We start from the raw sequence: 18,674 nt of genomic DNA on the forward strand, positions 1-18,674 counted from the left end.
CCTTTACTGAGCGTTTCTATATGCAGAACGTCCTGTGTGTGGCAGGTGTTTCCCTTATTTTTCAGATGAGGAAACAAGCTGAGAGTCATTAAGCAACTCACCCAAGTTCTACCGAGGCCTGAACTCGTTTCAAGACGCCAGCAGCCTCTGAAGCCCAGTCTCCCTCTACTTCCTGCCATCTGTCTTGAACTGCAGACAAACTGAGCTACTCTCCTTCCCAAAAAGAGAGCTGGACTTGTCCAGACAAGTCTTTATTTAGGCTGTTTTTGATCCCTGAAATGCTTTATTCTTCCTCTCTCTTCATCCACTGCCATCATTTTCTTTACCCGCCCCCCCAACATGGTGGGAGCTCCTGGGGTCAGGGACTGTGACAGGAACATCTCTGTGTCTCTCCTGCTTCCAGCAGAGCCAGGCCTGCAGTAGGCCCTCTGCGATGGCACCCATCAGTTTGTTTCCGTGGAAGTCCTTTCTGTCTGGGTCTTACCTGCTAGAAATCCTTCCTGAACAATGGACCCCTGAGGGGCAGGCACAGAGCCTTCAACTTTGCTCAGTAGTCCAACCTATCCTCATGGAGACTGGCTCTGGGCTGGGGCCAATGCTGACCGCCGATCAGTAAATCCTTCAAGTGTGTCAAGTGTATACATGCCTCAGGATCCTTGCACTGGCTGATTCCTCTATTTGGATTTGCATGCAGCTGCCTCATCATTTAGTGCTCCTTTCACAAGTCAGTACCTACTTCAGAGGGGGTTTTCTTGATCCAGCTCCTCCATCCCTTATATTCTCATTACCTTATTTTTGTTTCCATAGCAGTTATGATTATCTGAAATTCTTAGGTATTTATTTCCTTGTTTGCATTAATTCAGGGAGCTTGCATTCTACTGGGGTGAGATACAATAAATAAATACATCATATTAGGTGATGGTACATACTATTCATTAAAAAAAAAATGCAGACTAAGACTAGAGATATGGGATAAGTGAGCAGAGACCTGAAGAAATGAGGTTACAATCTCTATGGATATCTAGGGGGAAGAGCCTTCCAGATAGAAGAAATGGTGAGTGCAAAGACCCTGGTGCAGGAGCATGCTTGCCCTGCTTGTAGAACACCAAGAAGGTTATTGTATGAAGGAAGTATGGGGAGGGGTAGTTAGACTGCTCAGGGCTTTGTAGGCCTTGATGAAGGACTTTGGTTTTAAATCTGGGTGAAATGGGAAGTCACTGTAGGTTTTCAACAGAGAAGTAACATGATTTTTTTTTTTTTAAGGATCATTCTGACTGCTGCTGAAATATAGGGCATGGGGGACAAGGATGGGAACTCACCCAAGGGTGACCAGTTTGTCTGGTTTTAGCGTGTCCTGGGAACTTCCTCAGTCCCAGGCAAACTAGGATGAATGGTCACCCTACAGGGAGACTAATAATCCAAAGGAGAGATGGTGGTGTTTAGAATGAGGTGATAGTTATGGGAAAATGATTTTGAAAGCAAAGCCTAAAGATTTTGCTAATGGAGTAAATTTGGGTGTGAGAAAATGAAAAGAGTTGAGGATGACTTACAGACTTTCAGCTTGAACAACTGGAAGGATAGAGTTGCCATTTACAGAGAGGAGAAGGACGGGAGTAGCACTTCCCCCTGCCCCTGCCCCATTAATCCCACCCAGACTACAGTAGGTTTTAGAGGGTGGATGATCAGGAGTTCGGTTTGGGACATGTTAGTCTGAGATTACTTAATAAACTGTGGGGACATCAGTCAGGCTGTTATGAAGTCTAAAGTTCTGAGGAGTGGTCTGGGTTGGGGAGATGACGTTGTTATCAGTGTATGTAGGTATAAATATGATATTTAAAGCTATGAGTCTGAATGAGATCACTGAGGGAATGAATGTAGATAGAGGGTCAGGGACTGAGTTCTAGGGCATGCTAACATTTAGTGATCACGGAAAAGAAGAGAAACCAGCCAAGGAGATTGCAAAACAGGAGCCAGTGGGGTAGGAGAAGAGCTGAAGATAAGTGGAACCTGGAGAGAAATCTGTGCTAAATAGTGACCAAGTAACATGCTGGGGGGTGGGGGCACAAAGAGGGAAGTAATTAAACGGTGCCAAGAAGCTGAGCTAGGCCCAAGAGTAGTACAGGGAGGCTGATTTGGGCTTAATTAGGAAAGGGCTTCCTAACTGAGCAGCCCATAAGTGGATCAAATTGTCACAAGAGGTGTGAGCCAGTTATGTCCCAGACCAAAGCAAGTTCTGGGGGATGATTTGCTGGGCAGGGGAGAGCTACCTCCAGGGCTCAGGCATCTGATGGGCTTTGTACTAACAACCCTCAAAACCCCTTCAAACTGGAGATGATGGGATTCTGGGGAGCCAGCTGAAACAACTGTTTGTCACAGAGTGTGGGGGCTGAGCTGAGCCTTGAAGGATAAGCTCAGTGGGGGAAAGAGTGGGGAGGGGCACTCATAGGTGGAGGTATTATGAGCAAAACTCCAGAGATGTGAATAAGCAGTCTTGATTAAGGAGTCTGGCCTGATCAGAAGGGAAAGGTATGTGAAGGATGGGGAGGAAGGTGAGGCTGGAAAGGATGTAGGCCCAGAAAATGGGGAGTTCCCACAGGACCTGGTACCCAGTAAATGCCATTTATTGAAGGAAGGTAACAAAACAAAGATGAGATTGTATGAGCCAAGAGAGGAGACATTAATCACTTAGTTCCCTTGAGCAGGTTTTCCCCTGACCACTTGGTCACAAACATCTTGAGGGCAGGTTTACCCAAAGCTGTGTGCTCCCTGCCCCACTTCCTACCGGGAACAGATCTCCATCAACTGTTTCTGAAAGCCCAGCAACATGGCTAAGGCCTTGAGGGACCCAGGTCCTTTCCTGGGGCCGCTCTGTGGGTTCATCAGAAGGCAGAGGGGGCAGACCATTCAGTGGCTGGGTCAGTCCCTGATAGGAGCAGTATGATACCATAGATGGAGTCGCTAACCATTAACCCAAGACTTCGCAAGCACCACCCTCAGAATGCTCAGTTCTCAGAACCCAGTGACCTCATCTTTAGGAAAACAATGGGGCCTGTGCATTCCAAGGACCCTTACTGACTGGACAGATGGGTAGGTGAGCTCCTTCTCTCCAGAGCCACCAGACAGGTACCAAAGATAGACCTTATGGATTCCCAGCCAAATGACATGAGCCTCCCTGGTGGTAAATGACCCTTGTCCAATCATTGACCCTTGCTTTGTGCCCTTAGCTTGGGAGGACACTCAGGAAAACCTTCCACATGGATGGGGTAATGGCTGCCTGCATGGAGGAGTGCTAGGCAGTTAGGATATGGTTTCCTCTAGAAACTAAGGATTCCTTGAGGGCAGAAGGGTAGTATGAATCCTCTAGGACCACCACAACTGAATGGGTAAGGAGTGTGGTGGAATGGGATGGGACAGTGGTGGCCCTGTCAACTGTTAAACTCTTTCTTGATGAGCCTTGTCTTTAGTGACGTTTCCCAATCTTGTGGATTAGATGGATCCAGGGTTGGGAAGCAGAGGCTTGGCTTAGCTGGGGCAGGTCATGCCCCTCCTCCAACCCAGCTTTCCTTATCTATAGAGGGCCAAGGTGGCCTCTACAGTTCCCTGGACATCTAGCTTTAACTAAAAGAATGATGAAGTCATTGAGGAGGGAGGGAAGAAATGAAAACATTGGTTAAGTAGATGGAATGACAGGTGAATGGGTTAAAAAGATGAATGAGAGAGTTCAGGCCCCAAGCTAGAGCTATCAGCTAGCTTGCCTCTTTTTCTTTCTTATTGTTTTAGTGTGGGTCTCGCTGTACTTTGGATTCCTGGGGCTGTGTTCAGTGATAACTGGTGGCTGCATTCTCTTTCTGCACTGGAGGAAGAACTTGCGGCGGGAAGAGCGTGCCCAGGAGTGGGTGGAGGTGATGAGAGCCGCTGCGTTCACCTACAGCCCACTGTTGTACTGGATTAACAAGCGAAGGCTCTATGGCATGAATGCAGCTATCAACATAGCCTCTTCCCCTACTGTCACTAAGACTGAGACTGAAGTCCCAAGTTCAGATCCACCATGGGAGTTGGAGAGCTCTGAGAGTAGGAGCTATGCTGCTCAACAGAGCAGCCCTAAGCTGGAGGCCTCTGTCCCCCTGCAACCTGCTTTGCAGCTGGTCCCACCGCTACCCCCGCCTGCCCCGATGCCTCGGCCCCAGGCCAGCTCTCCCGTTTCCATCTTTCAGGAGGCACCCTTTGCCCTCTCCCTGTATGACCTACCTCCAATGCTGAACCACTCGGTCTCTTACCCTTTGGCCACCTGTCCTGAAAGGAACATCCACTTCCATTCCCTCCCCACACTGGCCCATGGGGACCACTGCTTCAATGCCAAGCCTTTTGCTTCAGAACTGTAGCCTCTTCTCACTGAAAGTGGAGGCTGGAGGCTGGAGGTTTTAGGGCAGAGCTAACCTTGGAAGCAGTACTGACACAGGTTAGGGCCCATCTGAATGTCACTTGATGAAAGATTTTAAAAAGTCCCAGGGTCCCTCGTGTCTCATTTATTGTTAGGAGGGCAAAGTCCTTCTCTTGTTTGATGGGGACAATTTACAAACCAAACTGAAGGTCACTGAGTTATCACCAACACAAGTGGGAACTGGAGGATTGGCTGAGAGAAGACACACTGAACCCATACTCGTGGAGTGGCTCAGCAGTCATCTACCCAGTATTTATTTAAAACCAAAAATGTGTGCCAGACCCTGCGATAGGTACCTGAAGGTATTGCCATTCTGTGGGACATTAAACACAGCTGCCACAAGAGTGATAGCTGTGGAGGGTGTGTGAGATGTGGTGATTCACAGTGGCCACATCACAGGCGAGACAAGTCACTGAGATCCATGAGCAACACGACACTGCTGGCTCAGAAATCAGCTGACAGTCTCATGGGAACTTACCTGTAGGTAACTGCTCCTCTCTTGCTGCTTTTAAGAGTCTCTCTTTAACTTTTGGCATTTTAATTATGATGCATCTTGGAGTGGGCCTCTTTGCATCCATTTTGTTTGGGACTCCCTGTGCTTCCGGGACTTGCACGTCTATTTCCTTCACCAAATTAGGGAAGTTTTCTTTCATTATTTTTTCAAATAGGTTTCCAATTTCTTGCTCTTTCTCTTCTCTTTCTGGCATCCCTATGATGTGAATGTTGGACCTCTTGAAGTTGTCCCAGAGGCTGCTTATACTATCCTCATTTTGTTGGATTCTTTTTTCTTCCTGTTGTTCTGATTGGTTGTTTTTGCTTCCTTATATTCCAAATCATTGATTTCTAAGCTTCATCCACTCTACTCTTGTTTCCCTGTAAGTTGTTCTTTATTTCAATTAGTGTATCCTTCATTTTTATCTGGACCTTTTTAATGCTGTTGAGGTCCTCACTAAGTTCCTTGAGCATCCTTATAACCAGTGTGTTGAACTCTGCATCTGATAGATTGCTTATCTCCATTTTGTTGAGTTCTTTTTCTGGAGTTTTCATCTGTTCTTTCATATGGGCCATGTTTCTTTGTCTGTTCATTTTGGCAGCCTCTCTGTGTTTGTTTCTATGTATTAGGTAGAGCTGCTTTGACTCCCTGTCTTGGTAGCATGGCCGAATGTTGTAGGTGCTATGTAGGGTCCAGTGGCACAGCCTCCCCTATCACCCAAGCTGGGTACTTGAGGTGTTCCCTTTGTGTGGGCTGAGTTCACCCTTTTCTTGTAGTTGAGCCTTGATTGCTGTTGGCAGGTCAATAGAAGGGATTTACTCAGACCAGCCAGCTGCAAGAACTGGCTGTGATCACTGACCACCAACTTCTGCCCTCTGTGGAGGGTCAGCTGTGCAGAGGGGCATGGTGGTGGAGCTCTCTTAACATGGTCTGAAGCTGTCCAATGGGTGCACAGGTTCTAGGGTTTCCCAGGTGGTGCAGGCCAAGGTCAGCCCCCATCTGTGTTGTGCCCAGGGCCACCCTGCCTGAGCTATAAAGCAATTTGAGATGGCTGCTACTTATTTTGGGTTTGGAGATTCCCAGGCAAAGCCAAGTGTGAACCTAGGCTGGCTGATGCTAGTGCCAGGTCTCAGGTCACTTAGCAAGAGGTGCGAGGTCTGGGGGGTTCACTGAGGCCAGTTGTTGCTTATTTGAGAAGATTTAGGAAGTTGTGAAACAGGAGCTAAGCTCAGCTATTCATATGTAAAAGTCACCATTAACAGCTTGGGTGGATTTATAAGTTGGGTGGGACAGAGTCTCAGGGGATCTCCAGGGTGGACCAAACAGTGTTAGCTAAGTTGATGGAGTCTCAGACATGGCAGCAGCCTGCCAGATCTGTGGGGGGAGGGTTCAGAAAAGGGACAATGGCCTCTGTCCACCTGTCTGGAAGAAAGCTGTCCCCCAGCTCTCACCTTCATGCCAGACACTTCATTTCCTCCCCGTATGTCACTGGTGCCTTTCAAGTTGCTACTCCAGTGCTGGAGCTCAGGGGGAGTGAATCTGAGTAAGTCCGTGTGTGGGCTCTTTAAGAGGAAAGTGCTTGGGATTCTAGAAGTTTCTTCCACTGACTCAATCCCCACTGGTTTTTGCAGCCAGCAATTATGGGGCTTATCTTCCTGGCACTGGAACCCTGGGCTGGGACTCCCAATTCCTGATATATTCCTCCCGAATTTTTATCCGCCATGTGTGGATGTGGGACCAGCCCATTCTGCAGCTCCGCTCCTCCTACCAATCTGAATGGATGCGGTTTCTTTAATTCCATAGTTGTCAGACTTCCATTCAACTTGATTTCTGAAAGTTTCACGTGATAAGTTGTAATTTTATGTGGTTGTGTGAGGAAGCGAGCTGTGTTTACCTATGCTGTCATCTTGACTGGAAGTCCACTCTCTTGCAATGAATTTAAAGGTTTGTTTTTTTTTTAAAGGCAGTGGAATATTTCTTATAAACATGCTCTTATGCTGAATTTCCGTATATAAAACAACCCTAAGTGAAGCTTCTCTGGTTGATACAGGTACAGGGGCTCATTTATCCTTCTTCCTGCCAGATCCCAACCTACAGATGCCAGAGAAGCAGCCTTCACTCCTTCAGGCCAAATTCTGTGCTCATCGGGTAGATTCTTCAACATAACATTGTGCCCACAATCTGTTTGTTTTCAAAAGGAGGAAGGGGCCCATAAAAATAGGGATCACAGTGCACATGCTCACTCAACAGCTTCTACTGCCCTCCCTTGTCTAGCACAGTGATGTTGTCATTGTTCACACATGGACATTCCAGTCCACCCTCCTTGGCTGCCAGGTTACATCAATGTTGCATAAACCGTTCTTGTTATATTAGCAATGCCTGGACTTTTTCCAGACAGAGTGTGTGTGCGCACATGCGCGTGTTTGTGTGTATGTGTGCACGCACGCACGCATGTGTATTTCCTTAGTAATCAGGTGTGGGGGAGCCTTAGTCATAGACAGTCATAGTGGGAGAGAAAAAAAAATCTTTTATTTAGATAAATTAAAATGGTTATATTACCGATATGAAATAAGCAAAGTTCAAATCAAGTCATGGAAACCTTGAATTCACTCCTCAAACAGAACCAAAGCTACCTACACATTACCAAAATAGCTCCACTAAAGCAAAGGAGATCAACATTTCTTAATATGAGAAAACAACAAGGTAAGTTAGGTTCGTGTAACAAACAATACACGCTTTATGAAGTCTCAGGAATACCCAAATGTGTTTTGGTTTGGATATGAAAGAAGAGCTGGTGTTGGTAAGCAAGCCAATGAGGTGTGCAGCAAACAAAAGCTGTCACTAAAAACAAGTCAAGAGCTGGCCATTATGAGTAGGAGCCCATCACAGTCAAAATCTTCAGCTGTGACTGTAAGACTACCAGGGGTGCCGAGAGTGCTTGGTCCAGCAATGTAAAGTGAGGAAGCGCCAAGGGGAGGGAAAGGAGCAAGCAGGTGAAGAGCGTCCCTTCTTTAGCTTTGCTGCTTCAGACACACTACTAGGGGCCCTTGAAACAACACTACAGTCACCCCTAAACTGGGGTTCTCTTCTTTTGGTTCTTTTCTGCCCACAAAACTGTTTGCCTCTCTGATTTATAAGGAGGCCCTTTAAGTAAACATTATACCAGGGAGCAGAAAATAAAAGAAGAAAAGGACCAAGAAGCAGTGCTTTGGGTAAATTAGGAAACCAGCAGTGGGAGCTGCCAGAGTGAAAAGGTCAAAGTATTTGAAACCAAAACCAATACCAAACTCACCTCTACTAGTCAACCTTCCTCTCAGAGCTGAGATGTGGCAGGTGAGGCTTGATTACAGAGAAACACAAGTCACAAGGTGGGGAAATTAAGACAACTTATAAATAAAAATCCCAAATGAATCTGCTCAACTTCAAACAAAGGAGTTCAAGATGCCCTAGGTTTTCCTGGGAGATAAGGCACTCTCCCAGGCAGTGTGACAAGGGTATTCACAAGTCTGAAAGTCTAGCAGGAACACCTCTGCCAAATTTGGTAGGGAGAGAGCCTGGTACTATATACCTGGCTGAGGGGTGATGCTAGCCAGACAAGCTTGAGGAGAGAAGAGATAATAAACCCAAAAACAAAACTGACTCTTCCATGGATAGCTATCTGATGCAAAAGAAAAGTACACACAACAAAGAGTTAAAGTGTCTTCAAAGTATCTGCCTATGAGTAAGAATTTGAAACTAAAAAAGACAAGCTACATTACCCTCAAGTATATTTCATATAAATCAGTTTGCAAAAAAAATACTTTCCAGGTACAGACATACTATTTATGGTACAGTATATACAAATATAGCAGTATAATTCAATTTATTGCTATAATGTTATTTGGTTGTTATAAAATACATCAGGATATATATATTAAAAGGGAGGGGGGCATGGAAGGTGGCCGGAAGAGTAATCTTCAAGTTACCTAAAGTGCCAGGCTAATTTAAAAAAAATTTTTACTTATTGATTTGAGAGAGAGTGAAGAAGAGGGGGAGGGAGGGAGAGCGAGAAGAACATCAGTTTGTTTTTCCACTTATTTATGCATTCATTGATTGATTCTTGTGTGTGCCCAGATCAGGGATCTAACCCATAACCTTGGAGTATGGGGACGATGCTCTAACCAACTAAGCTACCTAGCCAGAGTGTGCCAGGTCATTTTAATACTACATTTTAACCTTTTCAAGAAAGTGAAAAAGCTTGGATGAGCAAGGAAAAAAAAATTCTTTTTTAAAGAGAGAGAAGCATAAGCCTATGAGGTAAGCAGATACATTCATGGGAAAAGACTTTATCTTGCTTTAACTAAATTTTAATATTTCTAGAAAAAAATCAAGATTAGCCTACACCAAGCTGAGTATCATAAAAAGAAAACATAAACCAGCCCTTCAATAGTTAAGGATGCCTGCCTGCAACCATGGCTAACCGGGCAACTTGGACAAAGTGAAAAAGGAAATCAGCTTCACTAAAGAAGCTGGCGCCATGAAAGCATCTCTAGTTTCACCCTGACTTGGCTTACAGCACAGTGAAGTTTTGCAAAGTTTTTTCCTTCTGTATTGTCCAAAGTCTCCTTCTGAGAACAACACAGAACACACACAGGTTATACGGAGATATACTTCCTTCCAGTCCAGGGTCCTTTAAGTGCCAGGCCTACAGAAGTATTTAAATGGAAAAGTATTGCACTTGCTTGTATTAGATGTGAAAACTCTTGCTACCATCATGTGATGCCCAATGTTCCAGGCCTGTTTGCTATTGTTTGGCATTCTCTGGACAGAATGCTTCTACTTCTGACCTGATAATTATGAAGAAACCTAATAGGTTCACAACTGTTTGGCCTTAGCCTCCAGAGGAACAAAATAGGTCTTTGTTAGCCCCCAGGTAAAATCTCAAGGAGTTTCCTGGGTTAGAGTCAGAGGCATAGCTCTCCTCTAAAACTACTGAGCAGCCAGGCTGACACAGTGGCCAAGGGACTTCAGTCCTGCCATTCAGAGTGGATATAATATCAGAGGTGGAAGTTAGCTATAGCTTTAAGAAAGACTTGAGTGTGTATGTTTGTGGGGAACGGGGGTTGGAGTTTGGGGGTGGGGAAAACAATCTAGCTCACTCAAGGAGGAAATGTAGCTTGCTACTGGATAACTTTTATGCTCACAAACCCTGAAATAGGATTGAAAATGAGAAAAATCCCCAAAAAACTTCTCTGGTTCACAGGTTGGGATTAGCTAAGGGGACAGAAACAAAGAGCCAGATCTTATTTTCCTGACCCTGGAGTCTACACTGTCCCCACAGTATCCATTCTCTAAATATATTCCTCCAGCCACCAGACCAACCCCATGGCAGCATCTAAAAGAGATGCCTGAAGGCGACATGGACCTAGTTTTAGCCGCTACCAGATCAGATTAGCAGTTTTTACTAACAAGTCATTTGTTCACGTTGTTTCAAACCATTCCTCCTACTCCCACACAATATGCAGAATTCCTTCTTCCATTTTAAATATTTACAAACAGAAAAAGTCTATCTTTTAAAGAAAAGACATTTTCTGAGCCTGTATAAAGTGCAGCTAATTTAAGGCAAATTTATGTGAAATATAAAAGGTGGCTTATTCTCTATATATACACATTTTCCAGTTCTAAAAGATAAGGTCTCCTTCCCTTACAAAAAAAAGGAAAGAGAAAGAAAGAGGGCTTGACTTCTATGCTGGCAATTTTAGAATTAAGATCTTACTGGTTTCAGGAAATCATAGATTTCTGAATATCATAAGTAAAATGATCTTTTTTAAAAAAATAACTTTTATATAGCTTTTCAAACAAGTTAAAAGGTGGCAATTTGCTACAGTAGTTTGGAGGACTGGAGGACTGATAGGTAAATAGAAGGGTTGTGAGTGGATATTAGGTAGCCCAGGGTATATATCTATTTCTAAATATGCCCAATGAGGCTAGACACCTAAAGCTACTCTTAGCTCTAGGAATGAGTATCTTCCATCTCCATCAGCATCAAACTCTCTCAAACTCTCTGGTGCTGGCATAGCAGAACCTAAGGAGTTCCAAATTTCCTGGTAGGTCAGCTTCCCATCCATGTTCTGGCCAGTCTTGTGGAAAAAGTCCTGAAGATCTGTTTAAAAAAATTGCAAAAAGTGTATATGTCTATACATATTTACATAAATTTAGTCAACAGTTTAAAAAGTAGCCTCAACTGAATTTAAAGAACTAAAAAGAAAGCCATTTTCCATACTTTGATTCCGAAAGGTAAAGTTTAGGATATCACTAAATCAAAAAGGTTAATTCTTGATCCTTTAATAATGAGAGTAATACTGTATGGCACTATCCTCCCAAAATAGCAGCAGTGATCGATAATCACAGAAGGATAAGTAGACTGGCTTTCTCTCTGTCCAGGGCCTGCCTTTTAGATTTTTTCAGACTTTATTTTCATGTTGAAGGGGTGAAAAGGACTGCAGAGGCTTAAAGAGCTAATTGATAAAAGTTGAGCTTGTAAAACAGTTTGGCCTATTGTCAGTTAAACAGAGTTTCATATGACCTAGCAATTACATTTCTATATTCAAGAGAAAGGAAAACATATGTCCATACTCAAGAAATGAAAATATGTCTATACAAAAGCCTATATACAAATGTTCATAGCTGCACTGTTCCTAATAGCCAAAAATTAGACAACCCTAATGTCCATCAAATGATGAATGGATACACAAAATGTATCCATGCAATGAAATATTATTCAGCCATAAGAAGAATAAAATACTGTTATATTCTATTATATGGATGGACTTTGTCAACACTTTGCTACATGAAAGGAACATATTGAAAGAAAGAAGCATATATAAGGTCATATATTGTATGATTCCATTTACATGAAATACACAGAACAGGCAAATTCAAAGAGACAGTCGTTGAGAGATTAGTGGTTGCCAGGGACGGGGGAAAGGGGAATAGGGAATGACTAATGGGCACAGGGTTTCTTTTTGGGATAATAAAATGTTCTAGAATTAGTGTGATAGTTGCATAAACTTGTTAATATTACTAAAAACCACTGAATTATACATTTTAGAACAGTGAATAACATGGTACATGAATTGTATCTCAAAACCCAGCCCTGAGTGATGTGGCTCAGTGGATTGGGCACCAGCCTATGAACCAAAGGGTCACCGGTTCGATTCCCAGTCAGGGCACATGCCTGGATTGTGGGCCAGGTCCCCTGCAGGGGGCATGTGAGAGGCAACCACACATTGATGTTTCTCACCCTCTCTTTATCCCTCCTTCTCCTCTGTCTAAAAATAAATAAATAAAATCTTTAAAACAAAAAAACAAAACCAAAGGATTATACAGGGAGGGGAAAAAGTATGTTTACAGTTGTTTGTATGGAAAATAATACAATAACTAATAAATAATAAAAGAATAAACTGTTTTGCATACTCACAACTGTAAACCTACTTTTCCCCCACCCTGTATATCTCTTCAAAACCATATCTGTTGTATATACTGTATTGAGTGTTGGTACCCGTGCTCCTTTCTGCTCTCTATTCCAGTTGAGAGAGAGAGAGAGCAATACTACCAGTTGATCTGTATCTTCTTTTTTATCTCTAAGATATTACTTGAGCCAATGGGATTGCAGAATTTCTATCAACAGTTTCTTCTCGTATTTTCTCAAGGACCCCATAATGAACACTTAGGAGGAATGATTATTTACATACCATTTAAAAAGGGCTTGATTGTGCTCCTACTGAATGACTTAGTAGTTTTAGTCTCTAATACCAGAAGACGTTCAATGAGGCTTATGTTTCTTTAAAAATCTTCTTAAATTCCTTTCTTTTCTTCATTTATTCATCTTTATACTTAGTTTTAATAGGCCTCCTGCTATTTGGTACTCAGGAAGATTAGGAATGGTCTTAAGTGTAGGGGAGTGGGGTGGGGGGGGGCGGTGGGAACAGTTGCCGTGTGAGGTCTAGTCCATCAAGGAATTTTGTAGACAAGCTTCTGAATAAGGTCCTACTCTCACTCTCAAGATAGCCCAGCAAAGGAGCTAAATAAGTCTAAAAAGCTCCTTGAAAGCCAAAAAAGCAGTTGGGATGCTTGTTCTCAATGCCTGCCACCAAATGTTTTACTGTGTGTGTATATAAAGCACGAGTTTATAAAATGTGCTATGTACTTGATAGATAACATAGTACATGTTAAGAGAGCAAACTTTGGTGTCAGATTGCCTTGGTAGGAACTTTGCCTCAACTAATAATGTGCTGTGTGGACTTAGGTAGTTTCCCTATCAATGAAATGGATGTCATACATGAATATTCATGTTCCCAGGATTGTTAGTCAGGATTATATAGTGCATATCAAATATTGGCCTATAGGAATTGCTCAATGTTAGATATAATTCTTTTTTTTTTTACAATAAAACAAATGGAAAAGTTGTACCTTTAAACATTTTCCTTTACTCCATGAATTTACCTTTCATGCTAGAAATTCCTGGTAGGGAGATATGTCTTAGCTGCGCAGCTTTCTCAGTACGGTCTCCAAGAGACTGTGGAAGTTCTGGCAGTGCTGATGGCTTTGATGTGACACTCTGAAGTTGCTCTGTAACAGACACATGGTTTTAGTATTATCAAATCTGACACCAAATTAAACCTGTATTGAAGGTTATCTTTTAGGACAATTGTATATATACTTAATTTAAGGCAAAGCACTGACAAAAGAGACTATCAGCAAAATGAAAAGACAACCTACTGAATGGAAGACATTTACAATGATACATTCAATAAGGAGTTTATATCCTAAATTTATAAAGAACTTAAACAACTCAACACAAACACCCCCTCCCCGCCCTCCAACTAGTCAATTACAAAATGGGCAGAGGACCTGAATAGACACTTCTCCAAAGAGGACATCCAAATGGCCAATAGACATGTGAAAAGATGTTCAATGCCACTAATCAGATAAATGCAAATGAAAACCACAATAAGATACCACTTCACACCTTTCAGATTGGCCATCATCAATAAATCAACAAACAACAAGTGTGACAAGGATATGGAAAAAAGGAAACCCCTATGCACTGTTGGTAGAAATGCAGATGGGTACAGCCACTATGCAAAGCAGTATAGAGGTTCCTTAAAAAATTAAAACTGACTTATGACCCAGCAATTCCACCTCTGGGTATATATCCAAAGAAACCCAAAACACTAATTCTAAAAGATATATGTACGTCTATGTTCACTGCAGTGTTATTTATGATAGCCAAGATAAGAAAGCAACCCAAGTGCCCATCAACAGACGAGTAAATAAAAAAGTTGTGGTACATATATACAATGGAATATTACTAGACCATAAAAATGAAATCTTACCATTTGTGACAGCATGAATGGACCTAAAGCAGTGATTTTCAACCAGTATGCCAAAGAATTTTTAAAACATGCAATAGCTGACTACTTAGTCAGCAGCACTGAGTTCTTTTCCTGTAGACTGTCAAGTAAAAGAATGACAACAGCCAGCACAACAATAGCTGTCCAGTGTGAATGTCCTGTCTTGAACCATAACTATACAGGTCATATGAGAGAGTTGCATCTTATTGGTCATGTCGCATAAAAAGGTTGTGTTTGATTGGTTAATTCTTGGTACTAGAAATCCTCATATACAAGTATAGGGGGAGGTTAGGGGATGGAGGGATTGAACAAGAAGGAAAAAGGACTCATGAACATGGACAACAGTGTGGTGATTGCTAGGGGAGGGGCCAATAAGGGGACTAAATGGTAATGGAAACAATATGCAATAAAGATTATATCTATCCCTGGCTGGTGTGGCTCAGAGGATTGAGTGCCAGCCTGAGAACCAAAGGGTCACTGGTTTGATTCCCAGTCAGGGCACATGCCTGGGTTGTGGGCCAGGTCCCTAGGAGGGGGCACATTAGAGGCAACCACACAGTGATGTTTCCCTCTCTTTCTCCCTCCCTTCCCCTCTCTCTAAAAAAAAAAACAAATAAATCAAATTTTAAAAAATGGTTAAAAAATATATATAGGCACCAGATTTTTAAAAAGCCACTTCGGAGCAAAAAGCGTAGATATTTATTATTATTTTGTAAATCAATCAAAGTTATATGTATTTTTTATCAGAGTGGCAAAAAATATATATTTTTTACATGTTGCCCAATTTCAGTGATTAGTTTATGTGTGCCATAAGATGAAAAAAGTTGAAAATTGCTGACCTGGAGAGTATTATGCTAAGTAAAATAAGTCAGAAAGAAAGACAAATACATTACTTCACTTATGTGCGGAAGCTAATGAACAAGCAAAACAGACACAGACTCACAGATATAGAAAACAAAACAACGGTTGCCAGACGGGAGCTGTGTGAAAAAGGTGAAGGGATTAAAAGTGTCATAGTTATAAAAGAGTCATGGGGATGTGGAATACAGCAGAGGGAACATAATCAGTAATATTGTAATAACTACGTATGATGCCAGGCGGGTACTTGAAATATTACGGGGGTGGGGGATAACTTTGTAAATTATATGGTTGATTAATCACTGTGCTGTACATCTGAAACTAAAATGACACTGAATGTCAACTGTAATTGAAAAATAAAATAAAAAGAAATAGTTGAGAATTAAGTAGCATAGTGACTAAATGAAGTTAAAGGCATGGATTAATGTTTTGTGTGTATAACATTAAGGTTGGTTGGTTGGTTGCTCTCTTTGTGACCTTAAGGTTTGAAGCTGCAGTCTCACTGGAAGATCTTACAGTACCAGTAAGGATTATACATGCTTAGATGTTAAGAGTTTAAGCTGCAAGTGAGAATAGCATTGGGTAGGTGCCATCAGACAAGCTGTTGCTGAAATACTGCTACCATACAATTGCATAGCACAACATTGGGACAAGGCCTCCCACTGTAGTCTGTCTTCCACCCAGGGAGAATAAGAGAGGTTGTACTGCTTTCTCAAAAATAAAAAAATACTTTTTGGGAGGTAGGGGTCAAAGCCAACACAGTCCAATGCCTTGGTTAAGTCCTCCTAGAGCTTAAACCAGTGGAAGTTGATGTATCTGCCAATATTAACTAGGTATGTCCCTATGTAAAGCCAAGGGTCTCCCCAACCCAATGATCCCGTCATTATTTGTTAATTGTTTCTCAGAAGGAATAATATTTATTTTTAAGTAAATTTTATGCACTTAAAGAAATAAAAAGACTTCTGTAAACATTTAGTTGGTTTAATACATGCTATGACAGTAATGTTTTTCTGCCTATAATTGGATGCAGACAGCATGGAGAAGTCTATTTCCAGCTAAACATTACCCCTTCTTCCCTTAATAGACTGGAGTACAAATCATGTACCAAATGGGCTTTTTCTAAATGAAAGCAAAGTGTATCAGCTTCATCTCGGTGCGCTGAGGCATCATTCACTGGGTTCGATCAGTCCAGCTGGAACACCTTTCCACTCCATGTGGGAGGCAAGCTGCTCAAGTCTGCGTGTAATATTCAGAAGCCAGCCCTGAATATCTCACCTTCATGGGTGGTCTCTGGAGGCCTGTTGCTCTCAGGTTTGTTGGTGAGAGCACTGATCAGCTGTAGTTTTTCTCTTAGCTTGGATACCTGAGAATCTGAACTATCTTCTTTCTGCCCAAAACAAAGATAACAGAAGTTTAAGGTGGAAGTAAGGCTTCATCTGATTATTATATTCCCAGAGCCTATTTAGCATGTAGTGCTTGACCCCCAGTATGTTCCGTATAAGTACAGGCAATGAAGGAATGAATCAACAGATAATAGAGATATGTTAGGTACTCAGTGTTGATGGGGGCCTAGCTGGATTTGAGCCTAGACCATTAAGGAAACATTATGCTACAGATGATCTGATTCACTGTGAACATTTGGCTGATGGGGTATGGCATGCCTGTGTCAGCAGTAAAGGAAATGTATCCTTGCTCAGGTGCCTCTGTGACACCTATTTCCTAAATGAGTAGGATATTGGTTTCTAGGAACAATTTCACACTAACTAAGTAATTTCGCTGAATATCTTACTTCACCTTGGGACTAGGCCACTTTAGATAGAGGTTTATACTCTTATTATGTTAAAAAACAAAACAAAACAACCAAACCACAATTATTCCCCTGACCTTCCTTCTCTCTCTCCATGGCAGTGATTCAACTGGTGGCAGGAACTGTCAGGAACATGAAGAAGCTATAATACTTCTAGTTCAAAGTCTTAGTTATATCTTTTAAAAAAGATTTGTACTTGATAGTCTGCCTCATCCCCAGAATGATCTAGAGTGACATATAAAAATACATTTAATTAAAAAAAGAGAGAAATCTGGTTTCTATGAGGCCAGCTGCTAACTGCTTAGACTAGGGCGAAAGGTCCTGATCCTAGGTTTAATTAGAATATCAACTCATTACATGTTTCTTTTATTCAATATATATTTACTTATTTCTCTCCTGTTTTTATTTCTACCCTAATAGTTACTGTATAGTAGATCACTCTTGGTTTATTCAGGGAGCTTATATATGGACATATGTAAATAAAACCGGGTCCTAAATGCTTGAAGAATTTATGCTAAGGAGGAATTAGACCTGGTTAGGATGCTTAGATTAGGCAGCACAAATGGGCTAGTACACTGAGATGGCAGTTAAAAAACACAAAGTGTCTGAAAGTAAACCCAAGAAATTTAGGCAAAAATATGTACTAGTTGTATTTTAATCTGATATTTACTGTTAAAAAACTGAGTTGTTATTGAAATCACTACTACTTTCCAATAGTAACTACCTGTTATTTTTTTGTTTGTTTTCAACACTTATATCTGGCTCTTAAATTTTTCTTGTCATTCTGCAGCTGAGGTTTTTCTTAAAAAATTCGCAAGGGAAAGAGGTGGGGGGGAGGCAGAGACAAATGTATTTAAAAAGTAAATAAATTAAAAAAAAACATAAAAAAAATTCTCTTTGCAGCAGTTAGAAAATACAACAAAAGCCTAGTATATAAAGCATTAACATTTTAATATATGTGATTTTACAAAACTGTTGAGGAAGAAAAATATAGATGGAGAGTATTACATTGAAAACTGCTTATACTATGGTTCATTTCTAAGTTCATTTTCTCTGAACCTCATGTTTTCTGAATTTGTCAAATGTAGTATGCATCTGAAATGGTATTTTAGCCACTCAGTCACAATTTTCCTATTTTTCCTTTAGCTTAGCCCAGGTTTTATAGTATTGCAGAGAATGCTGCGAACAAACTTTCTTTCCTAGGATATCAGAGTATATCACAGTTTGCTTATCTTGACAAATATGTCTGGGATGAACAACAAAAGAGAAAGATACTACGTCAAGGGAATTAGCTGAGGCTTAAATGGACTATGCAAGTTCTGAAACTAAAATTTAAAAATAAAAAATAATTTTTAGATTAGACACCATTTTTAGATTATCTGGGCCACTGTTCCCCATCATTAGTACAGATAACTTCCTGTCTTAGTTTAAAAGTCATTTCCTTAGGGAAGCCTTCCTGATCTCTGCTAATGCCCTCATCATACTCTACACTTTTCTTCTCTAGCATTTTTCATACTCATGATTAATTATGTGCTCAATCATGTGTTAATGATCATCTAACTGATGGACTTTGCGCTCCACCAGAATAGGGGTCACGTGTCTATCGTGCTCACTCTGGTCACACCAGCTCATAGCAAAGTGCATGGGCACAAGTTAGGTGTCTGATAAAGTATTCACTTA

At 41.6% G+C, this 18,674-nt stretch overlaps 2 protein-coding genes across 5 annotated transcripts in view; one reads left to right on the forward strand and one right to left on the reverse strand.

The window, feature by feature from the left end:
- The first annotated feature begins 3,141 nt into the window (after positions 1–3,141).
- On the forward strand, positions 3,142–4,382 carry TEX38 (testis expressed 38). Its single transcript, XM_054571641.1, has 2 exons — positions 3,142–3,178; positions 3,781–4,382. Exons 1-2 carry the CDS (start codon positions 3,142–3,144, stop codon positions 4,380–4,382), a joined length of 639 nt encoding a protein of 212 aa, XP_054427616.1.
- A 4,876-nt stretch (positions 4,383–9,258) lies between these two features.
- Positions 9,259–18,674, reverse strand: part of EFCAB14 (EF-hand calcium binding domain 14) — a 38,123-nt gene continuing 28,707 nt past the window's right edge. For all 4 annotated transcript variants that reach the window (XM_054572182.1, XM_054572181.1, XM_054572180.1 and 1 more), the window contains 3 exons: positions 16,463–16,574; positions 13,419–13,544; positions 9,259–11,076 (listed from right to left, as the gene is read on the reverse strand). In XM_054572182.1, coding sequence (XP_054428157.1) covers positions 10,901–11,076; positions 13,419–13,544; positions 16,463–16,574 — 414 coding nt within the window. In that variant the 3' untranslated portion in view covers positions 9,259–10,900. The remainder of the gene's footprint in view (positions 11,077–13,418; positions 13,545–16,462; positions 16,575–18,674) is intronic.

The sequence above is a fragment of the Pteronotus mesoamericanus genome, unplaced genomic scaffold (assembly GCF_021234165.1).
Source record: "Pteronotus mesoamericanus isolate MK-2021 breed Mesoamerican mustached bat unplaced genomic scaffold, CSHL_Meso_final contig_221, whole genome shotgun sequence".
NCBI lineage: Eukaryota > Metazoa > Chordata > Mammalia > Chiroptera > Mormoopidae > Pteronotus > Pteronotus mesoamericanus.

Excerpts from the sequence above, each read along its gene's own strand:
- TEX38 (XM_054571641.1), top strand. The coding sequence starts at position 3,142 with ATGGATTCCCAGCCAAATGACATGAGCCTCCCTGGTG. Across the intron at positions 3,179-3,780 it reads TGACATGAGCCTCCCTGGTG|TGTGGGTCTCGCTGTACTTT; the intron begins GTAAATGACCCT and ends TTATTGTTTTAG.